The 27,904-nt window shown below is 50.1% G+C and overlaps 12 protein-coding genes across 12 annotated transcripts; 9 read left to right on the top strand and 3 right to left on the bottom strand.

The window, feature by feature from the left end:
• Positions 1–112: 112 nt before the first annotated feature.
• N7510_004887 (uncharacterized protein) lies at positions 113–1,483 on the bottom strand (the record flags this gene model as incomplete). Its single annotated transcript, XM_056976813.1, has 5 exons — positions 113–519; positions 575–642; positions 699–1,072; positions 1,122–1,226; positions 1,283–1,483. The coding sequence occupies 5 exons, from the start codon at positions 1,481–1,483 to the stop codon at positions 113–115; spliced, it is 1,155 nt and encodes a 384-aa protein (XP_056836769.1).
• A 3,776-nt stretch (positions 1,484–5,259) lies between these two features.
• Positions 5,260–7,066, top strand: N7510_004888 (putative membrane transporter (putative); the record flags this gene model as incomplete). Its single annotated transcript, XM_056976814.1, has 7 exons — positions 5,260–5,333; positions 5,383–5,452; positions 5,505–5,679; positions 5,741–5,906; positions 5,959–6,668; positions 6,725–6,997; positions 7,053–7,066. 7 exons carry the CDS (start codon positions 5,260–5,262, stop codon positions 7,064–7,066), a joined length of 1,482 nt encoding a protein of 493 aa, XP_056836770.1.
• A 912-nt stretch (positions 7,067–7,978) lies between these two features.
• Positions 7,979–8,732, bottom strand: N7510_004889 (uncharacterized protein; the record flags this gene model as incomplete). The annotated part of the gene is made up of 5 exons (XM_056976815.1): positions 7,979–8,271; positions 8,325–8,368; positions 8,422–8,528; positions 8,589–8,661; positions 8,713–8,732. The coding sequence occupies 5 exons, from the start codon at positions 8,730–8,732 to the stop codon at positions 7,979–7,981; spliced, it is 537 nt and encodes a 178-aa protein (XP_056836771.1).
• An 839-nt stretch (positions 8,733–9,571) lies between these two features.
• On the top strand, positions 9,572–10,709 carry N7510_004890 (uncharacterized protein; the record flags this gene model as incomplete). Its single annotated transcript, XM_056976816.1, has 2 exons — positions 9,572–9,859; positions 9,909–10,709. The coding sequence occupies 2 exons, from the start codon at positions 9,572–9,574 to the stop codon at positions 10,707–10,709; spliced, it is 1,089 nt and encodes a 362-aa protein (XP_056836772.1).
• Positions 10,710–10,747: 38 nt separating this feature from the next.
• Positions 10,748–11,390, top strand: N7510_004891 (uncharacterized protein; the record flags this gene model as incomplete). Its single annotated transcript, XM_056976817.1, has 2 exons — positions 10,748–11,216; positions 11,269–11,390. 2 exons carry the CDS (start codon positions 10,748–10,750, stop codon positions 11,388–11,390), a joined length of 591 nt encoding a protein of 196 aa, XP_056836773.1.
• A 1,018-nt stretch (positions 11,391–12,408) lies between these two features.
• N7510_004892 (fungal specific transcription factor domain-containing protein) lies at positions 12,409–14,073 on the top strand (the record flags this gene model as incomplete). Its single annotated transcript, XM_056976818.1, has 1 exon — positions 12,409–14,073. The coding sequence occupies one exon, from the start codon at positions 12,409–12,411 to the stop codon at positions 14,071–14,073; it is 1,665 nt and encodes a 554-aa protein (XP_056836774.1).
• A 402-nt stretch (positions 14,074–14,475) lies between these two features.
• On the top strand, positions 14,476–16,385 carry N7510_004893 (putative flavin-containing amine oxidase; the record flags this gene model as incomplete). The annotated part of the gene is made up of 2 exons (XM_056976819.1): positions 14,476–15,592; positions 15,646–16,385. 2 exons carry the CDS (start codon positions 14,476–14,478, stop codon positions 16,383–16,385), a joined length of 1,857 nt encoding a protein of 618 aa, XP_056836775.1.
• A 257-nt stretch (positions 16,386–16,642) lies between these two features.
• N7510_004894 (rRNA-binding endoribonuclease) lies at positions 16,643–17,930 on the top strand (the record flags this gene model as incomplete). Its single annotated transcript, XM_056976820.1, has 2 exons — positions 16,643–17,362; positions 17,415–17,930. 2 exons carry the CDS (start codon positions 16,643–16,645, stop codon positions 17,928–17,930), a joined length of 1,236 nt encoding a protein of 411 aa, XP_056836776.1.
• A 363-nt stretch (positions 17,931–18,293) lies between these two features.
• Positions 18,294–18,600, bottom strand: N7510_004895 (H/ACA ribonucleoprotein complex subunit NOP10; the record flags this gene model as incomplete). Its single annotated transcript, XM_056976821.1, has 3 exons — positions 18,294–18,345; positions 18,404–18,516; positions 18,589–18,600. Coding segments are annotated over 3 exons (177 nt in total), but the record flags the coding sequence as incomplete, so codon positions are not given.
• Positions 18,601–19,159: 559 nt separating this feature from the next.
• Positions 19,160–20,542, top strand: sen2 (tRNA splicing endonuclease subunit SEN2; the record flags this gene model as incomplete). The annotated part of the gene is made up of 1 exon (XM_056976822.1): positions 19,160–20,542. One exon carries the CDS (start codon positions 19,160–19,162, stop codon positions 20,540–20,542), a length of 1,383 nt encoding a protein of 460 aa, XP_056836778.1.
• A 543-nt stretch (positions 20,543–21,085) lies between these two features.
• On the top strand, positions 21,086–22,243 carry N7510_004897 (uncharacterized protein; the record flags this gene model as incomplete). The annotated part of the gene is made up of 1 exon (XM_056976823.1): positions 21,086–22,243. The coding sequence occupies one exon, from the start codon at positions 21,086–21,088 to the stop codon at positions 22,241–22,243; it is 1,158 nt and encodes a 385-aa protein (XP_056836779.1).
• A 409-nt stretch (positions 22,244–22,652) lies between these two features.
• On the top strand, positions 22,653–27,888 carry N7510_004898 (chromatin-binding protein RAD9; the record flags this gene model as incomplete). The annotated part of the gene is made up of 4 exons (XM_056976824.1): positions 22,653–22,709; positions 22,762–25,131; positions 25,184–26,871; positions 27,102–27,888. The coding sequence occupies 4 exons, from the start codon at positions 22,653–22,655 to the stop codon at positions 27,886–27,888; spliced, it is 4,902 nt and encodes a 1,633-aa protein (XP_056836780.1).
• Positions 27,889–27,904: the final 16 nt, after the last annotated feature.

Raw genomic sequence — 27,904 nt, forward strand, 5'->3', positions numbered from 1 at the left:
GCGTGGTAGTCCAAAAGGGGAACCCAACACTGGATCTCGCTATGCTCCCTGGACACCGGCAGCGGCTTGACACATTTATCTCATGGTAATACGGATGCAAAGGCCTAGACATTCATTTACGAGGCGAAGAAGACAAGTCCGACGACGCGGAGTGATTGTCGTCCCTCTGCTCATGAACGACAGGCATCTTGGTATCGCGGCTCTTCTCATCTTTGTACCAGCTGCTTCGGCCACAGTTGAAGTTGCGGCTGGGCGTCAAAGTCAACAGCCTCTCTGGATCGCCGGCTCCATACTCCGGGTCCTCGGCGGGTGCACCTAGCGATGCATCGTCGTGCCACTGCCCGGAAATGTGCCGCACTGACATACTATGGCTGTCATAAGTAGGCTGGCTGTCAAAAAAGCTGGCGGTCATGTGCGGGAACAGGCGGGCGAGAAGCGGCTTGAGGGTTGGCAGACAGGCACAGATGATCCCTGTGTTGCATTCGATGGCGGACCAGGACGCCGCGCCGACGTTGTCGTCTGGTGGTGATATATAAGTTAGCTATTGTTTTGCTAGAGGGTGCGGTAGACATACAGGTTGGATCTGAAGAATCGGCGATCTTCTTCAACGCAGTCAGGCGAACGATACTGGTGACGCAGACACTGATAGCCAACACTTGTTAGCTTTCCATACATTAGCACCTGAAGTATAAACTTACAAGCCGCCCAGAGCAAACATAACCATGAGTGCAATCTTCTGTTTCCGCGGCAAGTCAATAGCCATCAGTGCCGGGATGGGAATCATCAGAATAGCGAAGTCGGTAGTGATATGCATGCTCGCATTAGAGAACCACAGACCAGGCTTGCTGAGACAGAAGCCCGGGATGGAGTCATCCCAGAACTTGGCGACCGGGAGGCAATTCAGGAATGCGCTGATTACGGCCCAGGTGCCGTAGATGGCCAGGATAGCGATCATGGTCCAGCAGATGACGCGCATGCGGTGCGTGGGGAACACGCGAAGATATTGCATTAGGATTGAGGCTTTGGCACACAGAACGGCGGCATTGTAGAAGGGGATGGTGAGCCAGAAAGCCTTATTTTCCGATCAGAATTCAATTGCTGATTGTTGGATCTGTACTCACCTTCATTTGCCTCTCTAGGATGTTCGGTGGGATCAGTTTTATGTGCATACCCATGCCACTGGTTGCTTCAACAATGTCCAAGCCCATGAAGATGAACGAGTTTGCCTGAGTTTTGCTCGTTAGGTTTAGTCTGCACGTCGAAGAGAATAGAATGAACTCACAAGTGCAATCACCACCATCCAGTCATTTTTCTCCATGCGTTTCATCAGACTTATCCGCGTATATAGTCTGGCGGCGACGAAGCAGCTAGCTAACATCGTGAAGATGATGCTCACAGCCATTTCCTGAGCACCTCGCGAGGACAGGTACGGGTGACCATAGTCCCGCTGAAAGAGGCCATCACGAGGTTCAAGTAGGATCATGGCAGGATTCGAATAATGAGCCAGTAGCAACAGTCTTCGAGTTCAATATCGAGATAGATCGGGCGACACAATCTCGTTCAGATCCACGCGGCGGACGGAACAACCAATGAAGAATATAGGGATCGTGGTACAAACGAGCGAACGAAGAACAATGGGCCAAGTTGAGGGGAAAAAGAACGAGGGCAGGCGGTCCTTTTTCTTCTCTCTACATATGATCTCCATGCCCTTGCTCAGGCCCATAAGAAACGCAACTGGCAAACGGTCGGAGCGCAAATCCACAGAGATGCTGTCTAGCTAGCCACTGTATGCTTGTATGAGCGACGATCTCCCCTGCATGCTCACCTTTCCCCCGGGCCGATGCTTTCCCTGCAAGACAGGAACCCGGGTTGCGTTGTGGCGTTGCGCAAGGGGTTACGTCTGGGTTACGTTTACCGATTGAGATGAACGCACTTTCTGCACGGCCTTATATTTCCTGCAGGACCCCTGTGTTTATATGACGATTGTGGCTGGTTCATACTATACTATGGACAGACTATAACTTCAGAGTATTTGGAAGCACTGCGATTTGGAAGCAAAATTATTTATAAGAGAATCCCCCTTCTTTCCGTTCGGTGCTCTGATATCATGAGTTTCGGATGACAAAAACAATTGAATTTGGAAAATCTATAATTGACTGAGATATTGATCATTAATATGGCATGCAATGATTTCGGATGATATTCTTATTCCGAGGTGGTCAAACACGACGCATGGGAGGGAGAGAAGAAACGCATCAGGGGCCCGACGTAATTCCGCCTCTGCACTCCGCCCCTTGACGCACACGACACAATGCCATTCGACAGTTCAAAGTGACACCGAAGCAGCATTGACAATAATGGGCATCCAGAATGAGCGTGGCCGTCCGGGCCCATTTCCTCGGCGTCTCACCATCTCTCAGATGAAATGATCTATTCTCTATGTTCCAGATCATTCAGAAGGAGTCAAGCCTATTGGTCGAGAGCCTGCGCACGATGATGCAAGCGATTACGGGTTACCAGGGACCAGGGATTCTACAAGGATCTGTCATCATTATGCATCAGAAAGCCAATAGACACTGCAGAGTCTATAGATCGGATGATCGACGCCGAATCCAGTTCGCTCGTTCTCACCCCCCTCCTTCTTGCTGTTGCCGCGGAGATTAGCAATTAGCGAACCTTCTCCAATTTGTCATTGTGCTGTAATTCATTGGGCAAGATCAATAGTGATCGCCGAAGTTTCACTTGCCCATGAGTTAGGGCTGTGTTTAAGCTCTTCGCACGGACAATTAGCAAGGGACTTTTGTTCTCCACCTTTTTACCCATAACTCTGGTCTCCGATCGCATCCATATTCCAGCTGATCTGTGCAAGCTACGTGGAGGATCGTCCATCTGTGAGTTCGACTCTCCCATTGGGCCGGTATCCCTGCCGATAATCGCCTCCTTGCCAAGGGACCCTTACCCCACATCCTAGACAAAACAATAGGAGGACCTACGTACCTGTCTGTGAAGTCTACGAGTCGGATTGGAGAACGAGCACGGAGACCCAGTCTTCCGCTAGGGCTAGAACATCTACTACTCTAGACGCTCCTACATGGCCAGTAGTATTTGCGTCGAATCAATAACTTCATAGGCCAAAACAATCGAATCAATGGTGACATTGACTAAGGAAAAATTGTAGGCGATCAAATAGATATGGTGGAGAGAGCCGCGAAAACCGTAATGGATCTATCACATCAGCCACCACGATAGCTGATCGCCTGCACAGATCCTGAGAATCAAGATTTTCAGTCTTTCGGCCCGGAAATCTCGAATGAAGCAGTGTAACTAGCCATTCTGGACTGCGAGGCAGAGCTGGTAGCCTCGAGCCACTTGGAGGTTTCTGAGAGAGTCTGGTAACCCCAGGATGTGCCTAAATTCCTGGCTGGGAAGAAGTGGGCCAGATGCAAATATGACAGCGCAAATAGCCCTTTGTGTCGAACACCGCAGGGAAGAAGTTCATTTCGGACCTCGTGTTGATTGGTACGACCCTGCACCAATTGTATGACGGGAGCGTGCCTGGCCGCAATTGCAATTCTAGGGACAAACTACATTTGAAGAGAAATTGGTTTCTGTGTCTCTGTCCCATTGCTGTAAATTGGCGAAACCATCAGAAGGAGGTGAGCTTTCGTATGCCTAGGTAACAATCACAATGTCGAAGACACATTTCCTTCCTCCGAGTCGCGTAGTTCCTGATTCTTCCAAGCCACTGCTGCGCCAGCTGCAGAAACCCTTTCAAGACTAATAGACATAATTTCAATGACATTACCCCAAGGATCTTGTGTATATATGCCACTGTGTTCGTCTAAGCCGTACCTGGCATAATCCATCCATCCGCCCACCTGCCTACCTCCGGCAGCTTCGATATCTTTTAGTAAGTTCTCTGGATTTCAATCCGTAACACAAATGTGAAAGAACCCCACCCGCATAAATTCAAAATTTGAATAGCTGGTCTTGGGTTCCGGGTCAATAAACTGGAAAACCTCAATGCCAACACCATTTCCACTAGCAAGAACGGCAATTTTCAGTTCCTGCAATGATTCTGGGTATGAAACAAAAATTGTCTTGAATGGTTCAGGGTGATCTTGCCGATTAAAATGTCTGATTGCTCCAACAAGCTCGAAGCCAAGAACTCGAGTATACCATGTGATCAGTCCTTCTAGGTCGGTGCAAGATAATGCAACATGATTTATCGCATGGTTGAGCGGTTTCTAAGCATGTTAGCACCTTGGGTTGCCAAAAAAACATCTTATCTTATTTGTGGGTAGTCTTTCCTATAGACATTTGCAAGGAGAGGTGCTAAAAGCTTACTGCGTTGGCCATAATTAATTTAACCTATGTTCTTCTTCTTTCAAAATTTGCTACGTAATTTATATGTATCTAGAGTAAGATTACAGTTAGTTCCAGGCCTGAGTTCGATTAGCCGACTGCTTTTCACTTACTGAAGGAGCAAGGTTGCACGTAATCTGGATTATTTTAAATTTGCTATTGTTTGACCTACTGCCTTTTTATATTTTATCGTCCAATAGAGAGCTAGAATACTTCAAGACATTCCATCTCAGGCCCGTTGCTTTCTTTAGTCCGACATTCGGAGCCTCCGAGCTGTTCGGCCGCATCTTTGATATTACTCCACCCCGCAGCTCCTGGCTACGACAAGATCGTGTGGACGGACATAGAAATGCCCGAGTCGCTAACTCAACCCGTCTACTTTCATCGCCTAGACTTTTGAACACAAATAAGTGGTTATAACGTTGTGAAAGGGACACTCCTTAGGGTCTTGAGAAGGCCTAGTGTACTAGGTCAGGAGTGCCATGTTAATGGGAAAGCCCCAGAATGCGTGCAGAACTTGAAGTAGATAGTTAAGTTCGTAGTAATGCTCTAGCCAGCCAACTAGCCATAATATTCTATCTGATGTTCGTAGCTACCTTGTTACCGTAACTTGACGGTATTGATCCTGAACGACTCGAATGAATAGTTATTGTTTGCCAAGACAAATTCAATGCTCGGAGCGACCGACATCTCTTTATCTCAAGGTTAAGATACCGTAATTGCGGGGTTGATAGGATCTCCTAACTAGCCAACAACTTATCAATTTAGGATCTACTATGGACAGAGATGAGAAAATATGTAAAGTGAACTCTCTTCCCCGTCAGCTAGCAACCGAGACTAAAGCAAGCAATCTTCATTTCACAATCTCTGATTTAAATATCTGTAGCCAAAAATATGTCGTTAAACGCCGACTCACTTTCGGTATCTGAGCCGGAACGTATTGAGCTGCCATGGTTTCGCCGCAAAAGGTACATAGCTGCAACAATGGCTGTTAGGAATGATATTGACAACAGGCAGCCCCCACATACAAATCCTACTTGCAAGTGCTTGCTTATTTTGCAACCCCGGGATCAACCTCGCGATCACTGTGAGTACTTCTCGTTTCAACTCATAGAGATTTATAGCTTATCATGCCCTAGGGCCTAGGTGCTGGTGGTGGCCGCGGAGCAGCTTCCATTTATATGTTTGACATCAGTTCTGGAGTGCTTTATGGAATGTTCACCTTCAGTGCCATTTTCGGCGGGTGCTTCATTAACTTCCTCGGCCCCAGGACATCGATGCTTATTGGTAACACGGGGTATCCCTTTTATATCGGTCAGTGACATATTATGCTTTGTAACTGTTTCAAACAACCAACTCATCCGAGGACAAACAGGCGCGCTTTGGTACTTTGAGAAAACCGGTCACCTCTGGTTCCCAATCTTTGGAGGACTTTATCTCGGTTTCACAGCCGGCTTGCTCTGGAGTACTGCAGGCTTTACAGCTATGACTTATCCGGAAGAGGTAGAAAAAGGGAGATGGCGTGCTATCCAATGGACCTTGTGAGTCAGTGGCCACAATAAGAAATTTCCTTTTTCTGATAACTTGCTTAAGTCTCGCCCTCGGTGCCGTTATCGGAGCCATTGTCTCTTTAGGAGTGACACTAGGACAAACCGCTACTGAAAGCGTTCCTGAGGCTGTCTACATCATTTTCATTGTGATACAACTCTCCTCCGCCTTTTTTGCAGTTTTACTGTGCGACCCTAACGAAGTTATCCGGAATGATGGTTCCCCTGTCGCTTCTTTCAAACAAGCTAACTTTCGGGAAACTTTCAGTGGATTAATAGAAGCCCTTAGTGACTGGAGGCTTCTAATTATGATTCCTTGCTTCTTTGCAGCTGAAGTTTTCCTCGTATATCAGAGTTCATTCAACGCATTTGTTTTCACGACGAGAGCCAGAAATCTGAACAACGTCCTTGTTAATGTTTTTCAAATTCCGTTCTCGATAGCCACTGGTTATCTTCTCGACAGCAAACAGCTCGGGTCTCGTCGGCGGCGTGGAATGATTGTTGCAACCATAATGGCTATATGGGTTGGAGGAGCAAATATTGCAGAGGTCGTCTGGGTAGCAAAATGGAAATTAGATCGATCAACCACTGGTCCCCAAATTGATTGGTCGGATCATGCTTATGCCGGAGCAGTTTCAATCCATCTCGCATATGGGGCACAGTACGGAATGTTCCAAAATACCGGGTTCTGGATTCTCGCTGCCATGACGAACAAGCCCGGGCGTCTCGCGCACATGTCGGGTTTTGCTGTCGGATGTGAGTGCACATGTCAGGGTAATGGAGAAAATATTCCATACTGACATATAATTTAGTTCTCTCTGCTGGAACAGCGACCGCTTTTGGCATTGATGCGGCGGGTACGCCCTATCTCAATGAGATATGCGCCTACTTTGCTCTCTTCGTCATATCTGTCCCCATACTTCTTTTCAATGCCAACCACGCTACTGAAAGCAATTATTTCATGGAGGATGGTGTTGGTGTTCCAGTCCATGTCCAGTTGGAGAAGCGTCACATCGTGGGCCGAGAAGTCGTTCGAATCAGTTGTAATCCAAGCGCCGAAGATCACAAAGGGAGAACGGCTGAGGGTTAGTTGATCGATCTGAAATCAATATTTGTGCAAGTGCTCTAACCAATGCTTAGAACAAAGAGTGTGATGCCCTTTACGATGACGCGGGTCCCGTGGTAGATTTTGAGCTATTTGATTCAGTATGTTTTGCCACATTCATTCGCTTCTCCTTTTCAAGTTTTGGTATTTTCTAAATTGAATTCCTTTCTCTAAAAAAGACCCCTTGCAAGATGTAGACGGTACTCATTTTTATTTTTATGCCTGAATAGCTGATAGGTCAGGGTGTTATATTGGATTCCAAGAATCGACGCCTGACTTGACCTTGAGAATCGCCAATTACAGAATCACTGTAGTATGATATAGCAAATATCACAGCTGGACGATAATAATGATAAAATATATTTCGATAACCCGTGTTCCAGATATCGTTGTCACTTTCTTGTTGCTCAGCAGCACGATATGGTCGTCTTTGCCTATCGGAAACGGCATCAACATGGAACCCCGTACTACTCGCAAGCACAATGGTAAAATTTGCAATATAACTTGGAAGTGGATCTTGGCTGTTTTGATCTCCGACCTCAATCGAGGCAGAGAGAATCGCTCGCCGCGTTCCGGAGAATAGTAGAGAATTTGCTGCTATAGGATCCTCGGCTGGAGAAATACGCAGACAAGTCGACGCTCACAACTCACAGGGCGGGGATCAGTGCGACGCCGTATGTAATCAACAGGACAGACTATGAAAACGAGTAGAGATTGACCATTCGCATAATCGTAACAGGAACATTGTTGGGAGCAAACGTGAGGAATAGTTAAACCTGGTGAATAAAAAAAGGCTGGCGTCAGTTTGGGCGAAGCATCATTGTCGCTCTCGCGAGAGAAGGCAAAGAGAGAAATATTGTCCCAGACTGGGCTTTATTCGTGAGAAAAATGGATTACATACTGAAAATTGTCCGCACTCATCATGGAGAGTGTGATGTTCTGGAATACTTTCTCAATAATATTAGGTAGGCTCTGTCCCGCAGTGCTTCGGACTGTCGTCGATAGACCACCGATGAGGTTCGAGCTTTTTCTCGGTGCAATTTGATATGAATGCCAGATCTGCCGACGATTTTATAACCGTGGATATAACGGTGGTATCGGTTATATTCAGTTCGTGGATCACTGTGGGGGCAGCCATCTCGTCTGGCGGTGATCGGATCTGGAGATCAGTCCGTGCTACCGAGATGGCGGAGACCCACAATTCCTCGATCCGATAGCTCCTGTTCTTGAGATACACCACACTTCGAATATTGACTTTTCACGGTAAATCTTGCTTTCATCTATTCACCTATATGAAAATTATCTACCGCGTTCAGTAGCTTTATCAACACGAATCCTACGACCGTCGAACCTAACCAATATTAGCTAAAGCACCAGCTATTAGTACAGGTCAATAATACTTACTCCGTGTCATTCATTGCGTTCACGGCCGCAGTCGCATCATCTTCACTGGAAAACTTGACAAATCCAAAACCCCTAGAGCGTCCGGTTTCCCTGTCCATTACCACCACCTTCATGATATCTTAGACAATAGATCATGGTAAAGTGAGGACCAGGATCTCGTGACTGACCGCTTCCTCGACCTCCCCAAATTCCTCAAACTTTTGACGCAACCTAGAACTATCTGTCTGCCATGCCAGACCACTAGTCAAAATATTATTAGCTAGTCTTTAGGTACAAGCGATCATCACAAACCCGATAAATAATTTAGACATGTTGAAAAGGCGTGAAGTTATGAGTCGAATGCTTGCGGCGATTGATATGGTGTGCGATAATAAGCTGCTTGGCCAGAAATTTATTGTGTGGTTATCGTTAGTTAAGCGGGGAAGGGAAATGTTATATGGGAGGGCATCGGTTATCTTTTTGAGTATGCTAGTCCTGGTCGATCTTCGGTGGCTTAGCTGAAAGTCCTAAACGAGACGGGTTGCGTTCGATCACGAACTTCTTGTAGATCTTTTTCCTTTTTAGATATATGTAGACAATGTCTCTCGTTCACCGTAATTTTAATATGCACGTTCCTCTCTACAGTGGAGTATAATAGGGGGGTACTAATGTGCGCATTTCATTTGGCGTCCGATTGGTTAAAATGCTAGCTCCATGCTCGCGCCCTCCGTGATGGGCAGCTCTGGAAGTGGAGATAGGTCGGTGCTACCGAGATGGCGGAGACCCACAAACCTCCATCCGGTCCTATTATTGTTAGTCGTGATATCCCGAGCTTAGCTAATTCGGGGCCGACGAATGTGCGTATTTCATTGGGCGTGTGATTAGTTAAAAGGCTAGGTCACTACTCGCGTGCTTCGTTATGTCGCATCATCCCGGAAATGCAAAGGACTTGATTATAAGGATATCTCACTGGGCAACCTTGAAAAGACACGCGCAGTTAACAAACCGATTCATATCAATCAGTCGCTCTGTGAGACTCTGCCAGAGTCAAGAACGCCCCATCTAGTTTTTAGGCCTAGTGTTCTCACGGTAAAATGATCTCACCCGTCGAGTCAATATGCACGGAAGTGAACAATTACATGCTGACAGTTCAAGGGGCCCTTTCGCGTACATGTCTTCTCAACTAGGTCTGATAAAGGATGAAATAGTCCTCAAAGCGCGAGCTGAAGTAAATGATTCAATACCACCGGCCTGGAGACTCACCCCTGAGCAGCTCAGGCTGCCAGAAGGTGCCAGCGTCATAGATATGCCAAGGACATGCGGGCTATTGACCCCAAAGCATATGGAGATCACTGAAGCAACTGCAACAGAGCTACTAAGCAAGATCTCCATTGGGGAACTATCGAGTTCTGAGGTGACTGAAGCATTTTGTATAAGAGCGGCAATTGCCCATCAGGTGGTAAGCATATTCTAGGAGTTTATCTGGTAATGCCGTCCTAACCAGAAAGACCAATTGCTTAACGGCATTTTTCCCTGAAGAGGGGCTTCAAACTGCTGCTGCTCTGGATAAACAATTTCGCACAACTGGAAAGACCGTGGGGCCTCTCCATGGCTTACCTGTTTGCATAAAGGACATGTATGATCTCAAAGGTCGTCGCTCAACAATGGCCTATATTTCGTGGTTTGATGTCGTCGCCTCCGCCGACTCTGCTCTGGTGGCAATACTTCGGGATGCCGGCGCAGTTTTCTACTCAAAAACAACTATGCCACAAACTGGTATGATGCTTGAGACACGAAGTCCATTGTGGGGAGTCACTACCAATCCCTTTAATAACCAGCTTGTGTCCGGGGGTTCCTCTGGTGGGGATGGTGTCCTAGTGGCCATGAGAGGTAGCCCCATCGCCCCTAGCTCTGATATCGGGGGCTCAATCAGGGCCCCGGCCGCTTTCAATGGGCTTTATTCGATCAGGCCAAGTGCTGATAGGATTCCTAAAGGGGGGCTTCGAAGTACGGCTCCGGGAAATGTTTCCATCAAGGTCTCCAGTGGACCAGTGTGTCACAATATAGTGGATCTGAAGATGTTCACTAAGATTATCAATGCTCATGGCTCGTTGGCACACTTTGAGCCAGGCATAGTGCCGATACCTTGGAGGGAGTTACCACCCCCAGTACCAAAATACAGCTTTGGAGTATGGACCTTTGATGGAGTATGCATGCCTCATCCCCCTATTCTCCGAGCGATCAAGGAAAGTACATTAAGATTGACTAGCCAAGGACATGAAGGTACGAGATGCCTTAAAATATGTTAGACAAAAATTTAATCATCAAGACAGTTATACCTGTGACAATGCCGTTCGACTGTTGGGAGGTAGCGCTAGTCACTTGGAAGCTGTACTTTCAAACTGGCTTCAAGGAAGGAAAAGATGCACTAGCATCTGGTGGCGAGGAAATGGCAGCCGCAATGCAATTTTACCTGGAGACATTCGATATCAAAGCATTATCTATCTGGGAGCTTTTTGATTGCAATGTGAAGCAGGCTTCATTCAAACGCAAGATGGCAGAATGGTGGAACTCCACATCGACTATGGCCAGCACTGGGCGACCAATCGATGGCCTAATCTGTCCGGTGCATCCGTCCACGAGCTACCCTCATAACTTTCCGAGTTGGTGGGGATATACATCCTTGTGGAACGTTCTCGATTATCCTTCCACGACAATGCCCATAAAGGGTTTCAGAATATCTGCGGATACGGATCCGAAAAGAATGGACTATAAGCCATTAAACAATCCTTTCGACAGGAGAACTCATGAAATGTGTAAGTCTATTCCTCACTAACCGTCAAGCTCTACTTGTTAATAAATTCTTAGACAATCCCGAGCTATTTGCGAGCCAACCAGTATGCATGCAAATTGTAGGAAGACCATTCCAAGACGAAGAACTAATTTTGGTGACTGAAGTCATTGATCAAGTAGTCAATTCCGACAATTAAAGGTCGAGCATTTAAGGAGCGCCGGCTTCCGTAACTGCAACTATCTTTGGCATATATATATATTTCAAAGCAAGATGCGGTGACAACTCGACTGTTGTACATAGGATTTGAAGATCGAATGCGAACCTGTTTTCTATAATAAATGTCTACTATCAATAACGAAAGCTTGCTTTAGTTAACGGCCGGCAGAGACGATATTTATCGTGGTGGGTCCTATTTCTCCACGATCCCAAGCCCTGCCAGTCAGGGTCGGAGCTGGTTATCAGCAATTATTGGAAGCGGGGAAGGACCAAATGGATAAGCATGGGGGCACTTTCTGCTGTTCACGGTTGACAACTCTTCTACCACAGACCTCAGCAACACATGGTTTCTAAATGAGACACTGTATCCAACTACCTTAGCCCGCCCTCTCTTGACTCCTTGGGCCGCTACTATCCGAGGCGTTCTTTTCAGCGAATCGGGACGAAACTGTGGCCAAAAGAAAGACGAGGTACTGATTCAACAGCCTGGAGACATGCCCGCTTGTGATACTTGCTACATCCGAAAAGTGAGGTGCGATGCTGATTTCGGGGGACCTTGTTCAAATTGCACCAAAAAGAATGCTCAATGCACGTAAGTTTCTTACCATCTCAGGATGTGATCTCATCTTAGACGTGATTGATCATGATGCTATTAAACGTTACTTTACAATACTGACATGGTGTGATTTTGCATCAGATTTAACCTAGCAACCATTCATAAGTCCAAGAGGAGGAGAAGAAAGAACCGGCCGTCGCCTCTGAATAGCCAAGGAGGCCTCTCGTTTGATTTAGAATCCCATTCCCTATCAACTGGGCGTGACAACAGCGCAATTCGGGTCCGCCAAACCCAGAATGAAAATCCTCAGACTGAATCTCAGGCCTCGACCCCGATCGAGGAGGACGTTTACGATCAAAATCTTGCCAAAACCGCTCTATCTTTATTTTATCATCACGGCATCCACGCGCCCAAGTGGACCATCTTTCATGACCATACGCACATGCGGATCGCATACTTGGGGACTTCGGTGTCAAATATCTCGCAGCTGGTAGCTCATGAAGCACAGTTCAGCAAAGCCCAATGTTCGTCGCTAGTCTTTCCTTTCCCGAGTATTCGACCTGTCCGACCGTGGAAGCCCTCCACAGATTTACCACTAATTGAATGGTACCGGACCTCATTTGAACGTGAAATTAGCACACTGCCGGATAAAGAACTTCGTGACGAGTTGATCGAATCATTTTTCGAAAAGGTCCACCCCGGCTTCCCGGTCATTGATGAGGCCGAGTTTCGCACTCGATATGAGAATTCAGAGAACCCACCTCCTCTGTTGCTGCTGCATGCGATCCTCCTTGTTGGAGCTCATGTGTCGAACCATCCACGAGTAACGAAATCTCGCTCACTAATGAAATTGTCTCTCTTCCGCCGTGCGAAGAGCTTATTCGATATTCGTTATGAAAATGACCGTCTGAACCTGATCCAGGCAGCATTGCTTTTTACTTGGCATCTCCAAGGCGTGGATGATGTTAGTGCAAATGCATACTATTGGATCGGAATCGCGTGCAGGATTGCATTTGGATTAGGAATGCATCGCACCACATCATACGGCACCAATGCCATTAGAATGCCAATTCACGATCAGCGTATCTACAGGCGGGTCTGGTGGACTATATATCAGCTTGATGTTCTTGGCAGCCTGCACCATGGAAGACCGTTGAGTATCGACCCTGACGAGTGCGACCAATTATCTTTATGCGCCGAGGACTTCATTGAATGCAACTCACGAACGAATCCAAAGGTAGACATAGATTTCTGTATACAGAATGCGGCTCTGTGTGAAATCGTAGGTGCCATTGTGAAAATGTCGTCGCCAGGCTCACTTCGTCGATTTCGCGACAGCCCTGGGTCATTCCGAACGACACAAGCCAACCTCGATACCCGATTGGTTACATGGTACCTTCAACTTCCGTCTAGACTCTCAGATATTCATGGAAAGAACTCGATCTTTTGGGCACTTCTGCTGATGGCACACTACAATCTTGCATTACTACACCTCCATAGACTTGCAGATCCTACGGCCGGCGACATGACTGGGCCACCACCCAACAAATCCAGCGACACATGCCACGTTTCAGCTCAGGCACTTATTGGATTGCTCAATACCATGGTGGTGAAAGAGTCTATCGGGCAATGCTGGTTCACTTGCCAGACAATGCTACTAGCTACTGCACTTCAGACTAGCCTGGAAGCCAGGATTACAGCCAGAAATGGACCCGCAGTGCTAGCCATCCAGGCACAATCCCGCCTAGACCAATTAATGCCGATTGCAGAAAGCCTATCACATTATTGGCCCAGTGCCGAGGCAGTTTGGCATCTATATCAGGGGCTCTTAAAGCAACTCAAAAGGCAAACAGAAGCTGCCTCCGGGTTCAACCCTGCTGTATATCCAGCAGGCTCAGGTTCTGATAAACTAGACTCAATTTTGGACATACAAGAGGCATTTGATGATCATACGAGAGATACTTTGGAGAATAACTGGGCTGCGTTGTTTGGAGCAGGCTACGCAGAGCCTTTTCTGGATTCCCAGCAGGATGACATTGATGGTTTGTTGCGCATGCCATTGGGGTTTGCCAGCAATGAACAAATAGGAGGAACGGGTCGTTCATAGCTGAAGGATGTTTGCGAGTATTCTATGTAGAAGACAGATAGTGTGTTCAATTGCTCAACAATACTACGGAAAAGTATCCGAGTCGCAGGATTCAACTCGTTAGACTTGTATACGGATGTGGAGCCTTCTCCCGAAAACTTATTTCTCGGGCCCGATGCTCAACACCGCATTCGGGGCCTCCGAGTTATTCGGCAGCACCCCCTTTCCCTCCTCAGCTTACTGACACCTCTGCCCGTGCCACAATGCCTCCGGAATTGGTGACACGTTTCTCTATTGTGCTCGGTCCGTCGGATATGGAATATCCCATGACATAAATAGAGCGTCTTTCAACACGCTTGAATACGAACACCAATTCATACTTTGGACATCAAACCCCGCAAACATTGACACCACTCTCTAAAAATGGCGCATAGTACGAAACCGAGCTCGAACGTAATTTCCTTTGATCCGTACAAGACCTTTGACCCCAAGCCTATTTGGGCCCATGCTACGTCCTCCAAAGGCCCTGGCCGAATAGTTTGCACAGCTGGGCAGGTTGGGGCGGATGAAAACAACGTCGTCCCTCCCAACATAGACGACGAAATCGCGTTGGCTTTCTCCAATTTGCGCCGCTGTCTTGACGCCACTGGGGCCTCGGTGACTGACATCCTGAAGCTTGTGTACTACATTGTTGACTACGACCCTGATAACCGCCCACACTCGAAGCATCTCGTCAAATTTCTTGATGGTCATCGTCCAACCACAACGCTGATTCCGGTTACAAAACTTGCTCGGCCGGATTACCACTTTGAGATAGAGGCAACGGCTTCAGTCGAACAATTTACTAGGCGAGTGGCAGACGTTGTTATCGTCGGAGCCGGCCTTAGTGGGCTTTCGGCGGCTCATGAGATCCAAAAAGCGGGGATGTCGTGCGTCGTGGCTGAAGCGCGGGATCGCGTAGGTGGGAAAACACTGTCAATAGAACCGCTGAATGATGGCCGGACAATTGATTTGGGTGCCGCCTGGATCAACGACACGAACCAGAAAGAGGTATTCGCGCTTTCAAAGTCGTTGGGGCTCGAACTTGTACAGCAGAATACATCAGGATCGGTTATACAAGAAGATATCGACGGCAGCGTGTCACAATTTTCATATGGCTCAGTACCAGAGGTGAGGTTATTTCTAGCCAACTCAAATATTTTGCTAAAGACCTTGCAGAGGCTGTCCGAACCTAACGGAGTTGACAATATGGTCTTCATCAGAGATTTAGCGGATGAAGTCAGTAGAAATCTTGACCTCTACGGTGTCGGAAAGGACAAAAATGCACCAGATCACCTTACACTTGAGCAGTGGCTTCACGAAAAAGGCGCGACTCCTACCGCGATCGCTACAGCCACAATTTGGACAAGAGCAATGCTAGGGCTGGAACCTTCCGAGATGAGCGCACTGTTCTTTCTTGACTATTGCCGACGTGGCGGTGGCTTGTCAACAATGCGATCCGATCGAAAAGACGGCGGCCAATATTTGAGGTTTGCCAAAGGTTTGTGCATTCTTCTCTCGTGAGATGAACTATACTAACTCCTTGTTTATCAGGCTCCCAGCAGCTATCGCTGGGTCTTGCAAAGTTGCTTCGCCCAGGATCGCTCATTTTAAAGTCTCCTGTCCAGCAAATTCAGCAAGCACCAACTGGGGTTCTTGTGTCAACTGCACGCGGCGAGATTTTAGCCAAACGAGTCATCGTAACCGTTCCAACGCCGCTTTACCACCTAATCAACTTCTGCCCTGCGCTTCCCGAATCCAAGGTTGAACTCAGTCAGAAAAACCGACTTGGGTACACAAATAAAGTCATGCTACTATACGACCGTCCGTGGTGGCGAGACGCTGGCTTGTGTGGCCTCCTGCAGTCTTTCAAAGGGCCAGTGGCGGTCTCGAGAGACAGTAGTGTGGATGAAACCGGGCAGTTTTCCTTGACCTGTTTTACTGTGGGCCAGCCCGGTCGTGAACTGTCTAAACTCCAGCAGCATGAGCGATATGAAAGAGTAAAGCAACACATCCGGAAGCTCTTCGGGGCCTATACGAGCGTGCCTGAGCCAATTAACGTATCCGAATATGAGTGGGCAATGGACCAATGGGCGCAGGGATGCCCTTGCCCAGCATCTCCCCCGCAAGTATTATTCAAACTTGACGATGCACTGCGAGCAGCGCATGGGAAAATTCATTTTGCTGGCACCGAGACGGCGTACGAATGGAAGGGTTATATGGACGGCGCTATCTCGTCGGGGAAACGAGCGGCGCAGGAAACCATTGTGGCGCTGACCCAATCCAAGCTTTAACTCATTCGGAGACCAAGAAAGGCGAATTTAAAAGGACTGATTGAATTGAAAACTAGAAAACCAAGAATAGCAATGCGCCATACACACATGTAGTTACCATAGTCCCCGTTCTATATTTCGCTCGATAAGATAAGCCCGCACAGACCACCGCTTGAGAAATTTCCTTCCGCTTCACTGATCAACCCTCGACTTGACAGTCGACGCAGTGTATTTCCTTGGCTTCAATCGCCACTATTAGCGATCCTCCAGCAGAGGAAATGGCTGACTCTGCGCCTACACCCGCCAAGCCCGTCCACACTATCGTGTTGGACGCCGGCCCCATCCTGAAAAATACCCCGCCGCTCTCAACCCTGCTCGCTCAGTGCGAGGAACTCATCACCACCCCCTCTGTGGTCAACGAGATCCGTGATCCTGATGCTCGAACCCGTGTTGAGACCCTCTATCTGCCCTTCCTGAAGCAGCGAACCCCCACCCCGAACAGCTTCAATGTCATCAGCGAATTCGCCCGCAAAACCGGTGACCGCGCGGTGCTGAGCCGAACCGATGTGGAAGTACTGGCGCTGGCCTATGAGATCGAGTGCGAGCGTAACGGAGGTGACTGGCGGCTAAGAAGCGTTCCCGGCCAGAAGCGAGTTAATGGAAGACCACCTGTTAAGGAGGAGGAGCAGACGGAGGAGATGGATGAGAGTGCAGTGGAGACTACTCCAGAGGGCGTGAAAGAGACCGCGATCGCAGACAACGAGAAAGATACTCATACAAAAGAGGATTCTACATCGCACGAGAGTGGCTCTGAAACCGCACAGGATGATAATGATCCCGACGCGCAGGAGGAGGACGGCTCTGACTCGGATGGAGGCGAGTGGATTACACCCTCCAACTACAAGAAGAAACTGGCCCATGACGAGGCTGGCGGCGCGACGTCTTCTGCATCGGAACCGAAGACCATGCAAGTTGTAACCATGACTACCGATTTCGCGGTAAGCAAGCTCTAGCACTGAAATTTTGGGTCTCTACTAATTCCTTTTCCAGTGTCAAAACGTCCTTCTTCAGATGAACCTCAACCTTCTATCCACCACTACGCTCCAAAGAATCCAACACCTCAAATCCTTCATCAAGCGCTGCCACGCCTGTTTTTTCACCACCAAGGATATGAACAAGCAATTCTGCCCCCGATGCGGCAAAGACACCCTCACCCGTGTCTCGTGCACCACGACCGCCAGCGGCCAGTTCACTATGCACCTGAAGAAGAACATGCAATGGAACAACCGCGGCAACCGCTACAGCGTTCCCAAGCCTATTGCAGGCAACGCAAGCGGCAAATGGAAAGGCGGCGGCGGGAAGGGCGGCTGGGGCACGGAGCTTGTTCTCGCCGAGGACCAGAAGGAGTACGTGCGTGCCAACGCAGAGGAAGAGCGACGGCGTCGCCGTGAGCATGATCTCATGGACGAGGATTACCTGCCCGGTATCTTGACGGGCGAGCGCAACAAGCACGGCGGCCGAGGCAGGGTTGGGGCTGGCCGGAACGTCAACTCGCGGAAACGCTGAGTCTATCTTGCATTTTTTAGAATGGCGTTTTTGGGAGTATGCAGAAAAGCCATTCTGTCATGAGCAATGACCATGTCTCTCGGTATGTTGGACCGGGCATTTGGATATACAGTTATAGAAGCATATATGAATGTGAAATGTGATCCAATTTAGATCCATATATTGAAGACCCGGAGACCTTCTGATAGCGAGAAGAGTCCACCGAAGCAAAAAATCGAGCTATGAAACACCATTCGCCTGAACATCACCCATTTCCCATCCCAATTATCCAGTTCAGCTTTCATGGGGTAGCAACGCTGTTCTCTGTATTATCGATCCATTAGTCCCCTCTCTCAGAATAGAGGCAAAGAGGTATTCCGTACCGGGCTGCTGGGTGAGCAGGAGATTATAACGCTTCTTGAGGGTGACACGGTGTCTGCGAGGCAAAACTTTTAGCATGGTTCCCGATCTCCAAGAGATTCATGTCAACGCACCTCGAGTACTTGTCATCGGGAGAGAAGCGCGCCGGGTGGGCGGACTTGGTCACCTCGCCGTTCAGGACCTTCTTGAGGGTGTACACCCGCTTGCCCTCGTTGTCGGTCACGTACTATTGGTTCTGGTCAGTGCTGATTTCTTCGGAGGTTGAGAAAGAACGGAGTGGTCGCAGTCGTGGGCATACCATAAGATGCATTCTGCCGCAGGAACATAGGGTCAGTTCATATCCATTACTGTACTTGTCTGCAGGAATACTCACTTGGCGGTGTTGGGGGTTGTTCTGCTGTGAGTGAATGGAGCTGTGCAGCCGGTGGAATTTTTTTGAAGCCGAGCGGGCGCTCGGACCACTCGATGAGTCAGCTGCACCATTTTTCTCTTCGACTTAAATTTCGCTTCGCTTTTTTCCCGGCCAACAATTGTTTGCACTGACACACGATGCACTGAAACACACAATGTTTTAGGTCACTGGAACCTCATAAGGCAGATTAATGACTTCTGCAATCATGTTCCTGTGTCTCTCCTAGTAACTGCACTCCAAACACCTCTGGTGAGTCCTTTGCCGTGATCTTGATTCGTGCCTCCCTTCTTCGATGATGATGCAAAATACCAAGCTCAGGCAAATGGCACCTTGATTTCTAGCTGTTTGTCAATGATCTGCTTAATTGACTACAACGGTATCTGAGAAGAAACAACGCACTTAGCTCGAAATATTGCTTCCTGAATGCTCTGCTAACACGCATTCATCAGCCCTAGCTATGACCACTCCGGTCTCCCCTAAACCGGTGGCTGCCTCACCGCAGGCTGGGCATGCAGGGCCCAAGCCTCGTCCAGCCCGCCCTCCTAGACCCAACTACAGACACCTCCATCGCTTCCCTCTCCCCCTAAACGTGCATCCTGTCCCTCCTCTCATCCCCCACAACCCTCTCTCCCTCATTAGTATTGCTCTCTCGTATCTTACCTTCTTTATCTCTCCTCCCAATCTGCAAGTCTATACGGCGTATTTTGACTCTGCCACTTCCTCCGTTCATGTCACAGACGAAACGGCAATCAAAGCCCTGTGGCAGATGGGTTTTTTTGGCAAAGGTAATCTAAGCCGAAGTGAACCCAGCTGGCTAGAACGCGAAAAGAAAAGGAGAGGGTTGCTGGGCAGTCACACGAGTGAGGAGGCGACGAGGAAGCGCAGGACCGAGCGTCGTGAACTGAAGTTGGAGAGAGCCCGGATGGAGAAGCTGGCTATCCAAGAGAGGCTCGAGGCCGAGGCGGCGGCTCGGGAGGCAGACGGTGCTGCTGCTAACGGCACCGCAACACCGTCACCGTCCACTAAGAAATTCTCCCTCAAGAACGCCAAAGAAACCAAATGGCTGGAATCCCAACGAGCCGCACAACTGAACGGAGATGCGACTGTCGACCCATCGAGGCCGACCTCCAATGGCAAAACCGTACGGTTTGCTCCCATCGTCCAGGAAAAGCAATTTGTTTCCAACTCGCCCACTTCTCTCCCTCTCCCGGACTCCGTCCTGGACGCCAATGAAGCAGATGAAGAGCCCGTCCTCCAAAACGAGGAACATCTCCAGCTCTCCAACGAAGAGACATTCTTCCTCGTGTACGGACTGGGTGCTTTACGCGTCGTGGACGAACGCAACACTGTAATCCCTACATCAAAACTCCTCCCACTCCTCTGCCACCACTCCTACTGTCCTCCTCGAACGCCGTCATCAACCCTACAGCCCGACGACCCGTTCATCTTATCATATGTCGTGTACCACCATTTCCGCTCCCTCGGCTGGGTCGTGCGCTCTGGCGTCAAGTTCGGAGCAGACTACATGCTCTACAACCGCGGGCCGGTCTTCTCACACGCCGAATTTGCCGTTGTTATCATCCCCTCCTACGACCACGCTTACTGGTCTGAGACCGAAGAACGCCGAGAATATATTGTACGCAAGCAGGCTCGCAGCTGGTGGTGGCTGCACTGCGTGAACCGGGTCCAAGCTCAAGTTTTCAAGAGCTTGGTCGTCTGCTACGTCGACGTGCCGCCTCCTTCTGCTTCACCGGACAGTGATATCGGGGCCACGCTCAGTCGCTACCGGGTGAGGGAATTTAGCATCAAACGATGGGTGCCTAATCGTTCTCGGGATTGAAGCTTTGGACTAGGTGCTCTTAGTGTTTTTTGTCAAACTTGCATTGCGCATCCTGGGCTTTTTATCTTGCATTGGGGGATATGTGTATGACTCTAGCATAATGACCATAATGAAAACAATTCTCTGCAGAGATCACAGCCTGCCTCCCACCTCACCGGTTTTGTGTCACAGTTGAATGTAGAATTCAGGAACATCGGATGATTCGGGTAATTTAGTCAACAATGACCCGAACCGCACAACTTTTCCTAGGACTCAATGCTATACCAGTCGGCGTCCTTGGAGATTCCCTTAGGTATTTACTAGAAAGCCTGTTGTGCTGCTCATCACTCCTATGCGTGAGATCAACGATTGTTCAGAAACGGAGAATTGACCTCTAGTGGAGTCAAGTAAGGAGAGAATATCATATCGGCAGTTTCCAACTGCGGGGAAGCTTCTAAAAGCACCCGAGGAGTATAGTTAAGTATGCAGATCCTAATGATTTAAATAGAGACATTCTCGCATCCACCCCTCATGCAAGGCCGTTTCAAGGCAACATCTCCAAAAATGGCACCTCTCCTTCATCTGGCCCTCTTCGCCACAATTGCCAGCCTCATTTCTCCAGCCCGTGCATGCACCGCCGACGAGGAATGTTCTCTCAACGGTGTCTGTGCCAACAACGCCTGCGTCTGTGATCCCGGCTGGGTAGGATCCGACTGCGGTAGACTAGACGTCCAAGCCGGGCCACGCGCTAATGGGTACAATCTCACCGGCGAGGGCACATCGTCGTGGTGCAATGGCATCATCCGCGATCCTGAGGACCCCGGTCTTCACCATCTGTTCGTGTCCGAGTTCACGGACGACTGCGGACTGGACTACTGGTCTCCCTACAGCCGCATTATTCGCGCCGAGTCCACCACCGGCCCGATTGGTCCTTACACATTCAAGCAGGAGATTGTGCCTCGATTCGCGCATAACCCAACGGTGGTCTGGAGTGAAGCAGAGCACAAATACCTGCTTTTCAACATCGGTTGTCCCACCCACGTTGCATCGGGCTGCCAGAGCGTGAATTTCACCTGTGGCCCTGGCAATTCTCTCAATGGCGAGAGCGGCATTAGTGCTTGGTCGTCTGGCAACCTCCGGGACTGGGAGCCGCATGGTCAGGTTCTTCGCGGTTTAAACAGCAAGGTCTGGGACGCGGACACGACGAATCCTGCGCCGATGCATTATCGGACTGGATCTGACCACTCCGATGCCTTTATCCTGGCATATCGCGGCTGCGGGGATGATTGCTACAGCACAGAACTCATCAATATCGCGACGGGACCCGAGTACGACGGACCATATACCCGTTTGCACCCACAGAGACCTATTTTCTCCGAGCCGAGTGAAGACCCATTCATCTGGACAGACAAGCGCGGCAACTTCCACATGCTGGTCCACTCCTTACTCCCCGACGCCGGGTTTGGAAGTGGTCCTAATGTGGGACGACATGCGTATTCCAGGCAGTGGAATGGGCCGTGGACGTTCAATACACAGACTGTTGCGTTTAATACGACAGTTAATTTCGATGATGGGTCGACTATTGACTATTACCGACGAGAGCGGCCGAACATCTTTTTCAGTGAGGATGGCAAGATGACTCCTTTGTTTTTGTCGACTGGTGTGCAGGAGGTTAATTCGTCGGCAAGCTATTCGTTGATTCAGCCCATTGGGCGCGAATAGTCAGTCGAGTTGTGATACCTAGAGTTGTCGAAGAGATTAGGGTTAGACATAGTATCCATACATAGTAACTTGTTTGAGAAAAGTAGTTTTTCTCTATTTTTTTTCTTCATTTAAAGCTTGGGAAGAAGAGAGTTAAAAAGGCACATTTCTTTCTTCACGTTCCTTTCTTCACGTTCTTTCAACGGTACAATGTTATGTCTACTTATACTCAATCAGGCAATATTGAGACGCGATCACGTGCTTATTTTCGTGTTTCGTGTCGCGCGTCACTCTGCTCTTCTCCGTCCCACTACGCGGTATCGTGTCTACTCCAGGAGAGTGCAAAATCACACAATCTGTACGGCACGGCTCAGTAACACTGGAAATGGCCCGTCCGTGATTTACTCCATCTGTCTCCCGTGCTTTGGCGATGGAAACCCAGGACAGCCTCGATATCTCCCAGTTGCAACGCGTCGCGCTAGGCCTAGTATGTTCCGAGCCTGCAGGTTTTCATTGGACTGACATTTTGATCTCCGTAGGAGCAGGACCCATCCCAGCCACGCCTCGCAGCCCTTGCACTACCCGAGAATAGTCCCCAGACCACTCCTCGTCGTTCACTCCCGGACGCCCGCCACTGTTCTGATGGTGACGCACTATCCACCACTCCAGGGCGACCCTCCAACTTCTTACCCGACCACCTCCACCCCTCGCTCTCTGGACTGCACCAGCATGAAGCAAGCCTAATGGTTCCTCCCAACGTCGGCGCCCAGCACGAAGCAGGCACCGAATCACAAGTCAAAATGAGCTATGGCGAGACTGCCCCTGGAGACACTCAGGTGGTCTCGCAGTCTGTCTTCGACAGCATCATCCAGAACAATACCTCCTCCATACATCCACACTTTTCGCAGACGGGTGCGGGGGGTGAAACGATGATGACCTTGCACCAGGAAGAAAGTGGCCATATCGACCTCCTGTCTCAATTTGAGTCGGCACCAAATGCGACCCATCTTTCACGGGATCATGACGACCACAGCAGTTCTGCCCCGAGTCAGTCTTCTCCGCTGGCCTACCAGCCCGATCTCTTTCCGGAATCACAGCGCTTCTTGACAACGCCCGGGACAACGACGAAGATCCCCACAAAGGGTGCGCCAACGGAAACACCAAGCATGCCACGCAATAATCCGCTAGCAGGTGATATCGAGTCAAGCGGCGGTCTCCTGGGTCTGAGCCAACTATTCAAAGCCACCCCAGCCCCGTCATCCCCACTAGTCCATGGTCAACAGCCGGAGCTCGCGTCGGATCGTCCGTCGCCCAACATCCCAATTCATCAGCCTCGCCTCGCCCCGGGCATCTCATCGCCCTTGAGAGGCTTGCCGGTTGATTTCATGATAGACTCTTCAGAGCCGAACCTTAACTATATCTCCATGAAAGAGTCTCAGACGAACCGAGAGAGGGTCCACAGCGAGCGAATGACCCGATCAGCCGATGATATGCCCTCGGAAGACCACAGCGACCCCGAGTTCTTCAAAGAGTCCAGCTTTGTAGAACGTGCACGCCGTCAACGAAGAATCGAGGAAGAGGCTGCTGCACAATTTGCCGGTCTGACTGCGCCTTCCAGGACCTCGCCGACTATGCCCCCTCCGCATTCTGATCTGACTCATTCTGGTTCGCCCGAACACTCTGTGCAGGAGCCGCAGGATGTCGACATGATGCTGCACACTGGCGCCAGTGAAGAGGAAACAGAGCACGAAGATGTGGACCAGCAAGTACCCCGGTCACAGGAGTTCCCTTATTCTTCAACCGAGGAGGACAAGGAAAACTACAACGGTCCTCCCGTCGCTGTCGCTGCAGCTTCTAGTGCGCATGACCGGCTTTCCCAGATCCTGCATGGGACACAAGATCCGTTCGACGCTCATGAAGATGGACAATTTGAAATGGCCAACCCGCCGTCACAAATCATGGTCATGGATTCCCAGCCATCACCGCTGGCCTCCCCAGACCGGATAGGCCACGAGGGTGACGAGGAAAGGCCCGATGCGAATCCACGACCTGGCCATGAAGTACGAATCGGTCCTTCTTCAGATGTTCACAAGGTCTCGCCTGTCCGACATTCTGTACAGTCTTCGCCTCCTTACTCACAACGTGAAGGAGGACCACCTTGCGGACACACTCCCTCACGACCACATGGCGCAGCTGCATCAACAGGGCACTCGCCCAACATGCCGGTGTCGGCTCCCCAAGATCCTTCTTCTTACGAAAGCAGACAGTTGTACTCCAGCAACCCGAAGAACAACGGGAGCAAACAGTCTTCTATGCCATCCCGAGTGATCGAAACGCCTGTTCATCTCCACCTGAAATCTTCAGCCGATATGGCCCGATTGACAAGCATTCCCGAAACCAGTCCCAGCCACTCCCAAAATCATGCATGGGAAGAAGGCTCTAACGGCGATGGGGTGAACATTGAGGATGATGATCTTCCTCCTATGTTCCCTGTCAGCGAGCACATTCGTCGCATCCAGCCTCGACCATCTGGAACCAGAACTCAGTCTTCGCCTTTGAAGAAAACTCCTCTGAAAAGCATCATTCTGTCCAGTCCCAGTGGAAGGCAACGGAGAAGACTGACCGAAATTGCGAGTGATGCTTCGCCCCAAGTTGGGCCTGGATTTTTCGACATGGGCATTGGAATCTTCACGAATGAGGATCAAGAATTTCGCGATTTAATTGAAAGCTCCCCAACTCAGCCTAGGAAAAAGCGTCGTGGCAACGACGGCCAGGCCTATCATGAATCCGAGCCTGTTATACCCGTCACACCTCGCGTTGTACCCCCGAAAACTGTCACCCCCCTTCGGCAACAATCTACACCACAAGAGCCCGAAACTGAGGAAACAATCCACGTACCCGAGACTACTGTCCGTAGGCAAGCAAAGCCTCGGCTTCGACGATCCGAAAATGTCTGGGAAGTCGAGTCTCCACAACAATTCATTCGCCGACGGTCTCGAGGCAAACCCCCCGCCAGCACCTCGTCCGTTACAAGAAAAGCAAGCCCCAACGCAGAAGCCTGCAGCGTCAACGCCTGTGCGGCCAGTTCTTCCTCCTGACCCTAAGTTCTCTGTGTTATCTGAACTTACCGAACTGGACTCGGACGAGATGGCCGAAATGGAACGCTCTGTCATGAGTCGAGGTCCTCGCACACCAAGGGGAAGGAGACTTTTCTCCGATGCCACTCCAGTTGCTCCTAGGCAAATTCTAGCGCCGTGGAGTGGCCTACAACGGGCCTACTACCCTGCGGTCTGTTTGGGCACACCTCTGGGTGTCTCACAAGACAAATACCTGGTCAAGTTTGAGGATAGCGACCTTGTTGAGGTTCCCAAGGGCGCTGTGAAACGATTTGATCTTCGGGAGGGAGATGCGGTCAAGGTCGACCTGCCTAACATTCCAAAGGTCACTCACATAATCCGTGGGTTCGATCACAAGCTCACCAAAGAGGAAATCCTCGAAGCGCCGGGCGACTTCCCGCCTTTGACAGATATACACGGACATTCCACGGTTATACTTGGGCCCAAGCAGCGCAAGAGTCTTCCCGGTGGAGGTCTGAACAGCACTGAAAACGTGATCAAGGTGCCCATTTCACGGATCTATTTTGATATGATTCTATGGAACAACCTCAAAGATCGAGCATTCACGTATCAGCCAGAGATCGTCCCGCAACAAAGCAAGCCCACTACGCCCCCGGAGAAGAGAACATCGGTCGGTCCGTCCCCGAGTAGCCGACTTTCACGCGGCTCTCATTATGCCAGCGGTATTTTTGCCGGGATGGCATTCGCCGTATCCTACAAGGAGGACGAGAGTACCAAGAACCACGTCACCAAATTGATCATGGACAATGGCGGGATCCTTCTGCATGAGGGATTCACGGAATTGTTCGAAACTTCGTCCATCACCGCTCCTGCTACTCCGACCAAAGCGTCGGCGAGAGATGCAGAGACCCGAAGTGGAGGACTACGCCTTACTGCCAGTGCCCAGGAAGTAGGATTCGCCTGTTTGATTGCCGATACACACTCCCGCCGCGAAAAGTACATGCAGGCACTGGCCTTGAACCTTCCCTGTCTTTCAGGGCGCTGGGTCGAAGATTGCGTTGCTAAAGGGCGTGTCCTCGATTGGGATGTCTACCTCCTCCCTGCTGGAGAATCGATGTACCTGAACGGAGTAACCAAATCACGAGTCCTGACCCCGACACCACCAGACACTGCCTGTCTATCCGAGACAATAGCATCACGACCCCGACTCCTCGATGGACACTCCGTCATCCTGGTCATGGGCCGCGGCAAGGCCGAAGAAAAGAGAAGAGCCTACATCTTTCTCACATTTGCCCTGGGTGCCTCCCGCATTGAACGCGTCCCGGATCTGGACACCGCCAGAGCTATGCTTGAATCTCAGTCCGAGGCAGGCATGCCTTCCACCTGGGACTGGATCTATGTCGATGACGCCGACCAGGCCGCTGCAAAGACTATGCTCGCCGCGCCCAAGTCCAGGACGAGGAATTTGCGAATCGTCCATGGCAGTGGCGGGAGGAAACGGAGGAAGTCGGAAGTGCTCGCTGTCGCTGCTGACGGTGATGCTTTATGCAATGCTAAAGTTGTTGGCAATGAGTTTGTCTGCCAGAGTTTGATTCTGGGCCGGTTATTTGATGAATGATTTTCTCGTGTTAGATGTCGATATTTTGATACCACAATCCACATAGTCTCTTTCTTTAACATTCCCTCCAATGGCTTCAAGGCATTGCAATGCTTTCGTAGAAGTTCAATATAACTGCGAAACGGTGTGAATGCTCTTTATAATACAAAAGGAAGACCGCATATAGATCCTCATATCGCTACAGTACTCGGGACTCCAAGGCAAAAACAGAAGCGCCCACACCCTTATTTGGCCTTCTTGCCCGCCTTTTTCTTGCCCTTCAAGCTCTTCATCTGGGCCGCCCGCTCCGCACGAGCCTTTCTCTTCCTCCACGCCAGCCACCGGTTGTTGCGGTTATACGGCACGGCCTCAATCCCCGCCTTCTCCGCCGCGCGACCAATTTGCCAATTCGCCTCCCGGTACATGTAACCGGGACGCAACTGCGGACCCTCGGCCGCATTCACAGCCTGCACGCTCGTGATGCGCGTCCCAACCGTCTCATCGACGGTAGCCACCAGATCCGACTGGCCGGCGACACCGTCCAGTCGAGCTGGCACAGCAACCATATTCAGCCTGCGGCGGGTAGGCTGGTGGCGTGGGTGAGGCAGCTTCTCGTCCTTCTCAAACACAACCCCAATATACTTGCGATCCGGATGCAGTTGCGGATCGCGGTAATACCGCACATAACCCGCGTGCTTGGCGAAGATGGTATGGTCTCGGCCGACGCCGCAGTTCTCGCCGGGGAACCATTTCGTGCCGCGTTGTCGGAAGATGATGCATCCCGGCACGACGTACTCGCCGCCCGTGCGCTTGGCGCCGAGGCGCTTGCCTGCTGGATCGCGCGAGTGTTTGTTGGAGGCTCCCTGCGCTGCATGCGAGGCATGTCGCACTTGGGAGAGAGGAGAAAGTGTTGCGGTCCGGGGGAAGGGAGATGGCGGCTTGGGGAGGATGGATGGGCTGGACAGCGTGCGGAGGAGTGGTTGGCGGGCTAGGGGCTGCCTGGAGATG

Source organism: Penicillium lagena (assembly GCF_028827675.1).
Source record: "Penicillium lagena strain IBT 129212 chromosome Unknown utg000002l_segment0_segment0, whole genome shotgun sequence".
In the NCBI taxonomy this organism is placed as follows: domain Eukaryota; kingdom Fungi; phylum Ascomycota; class Eurotiomycetes; order Eurotiales; family Aspergillaceae; genus Penicillium; species Penicillium lagena.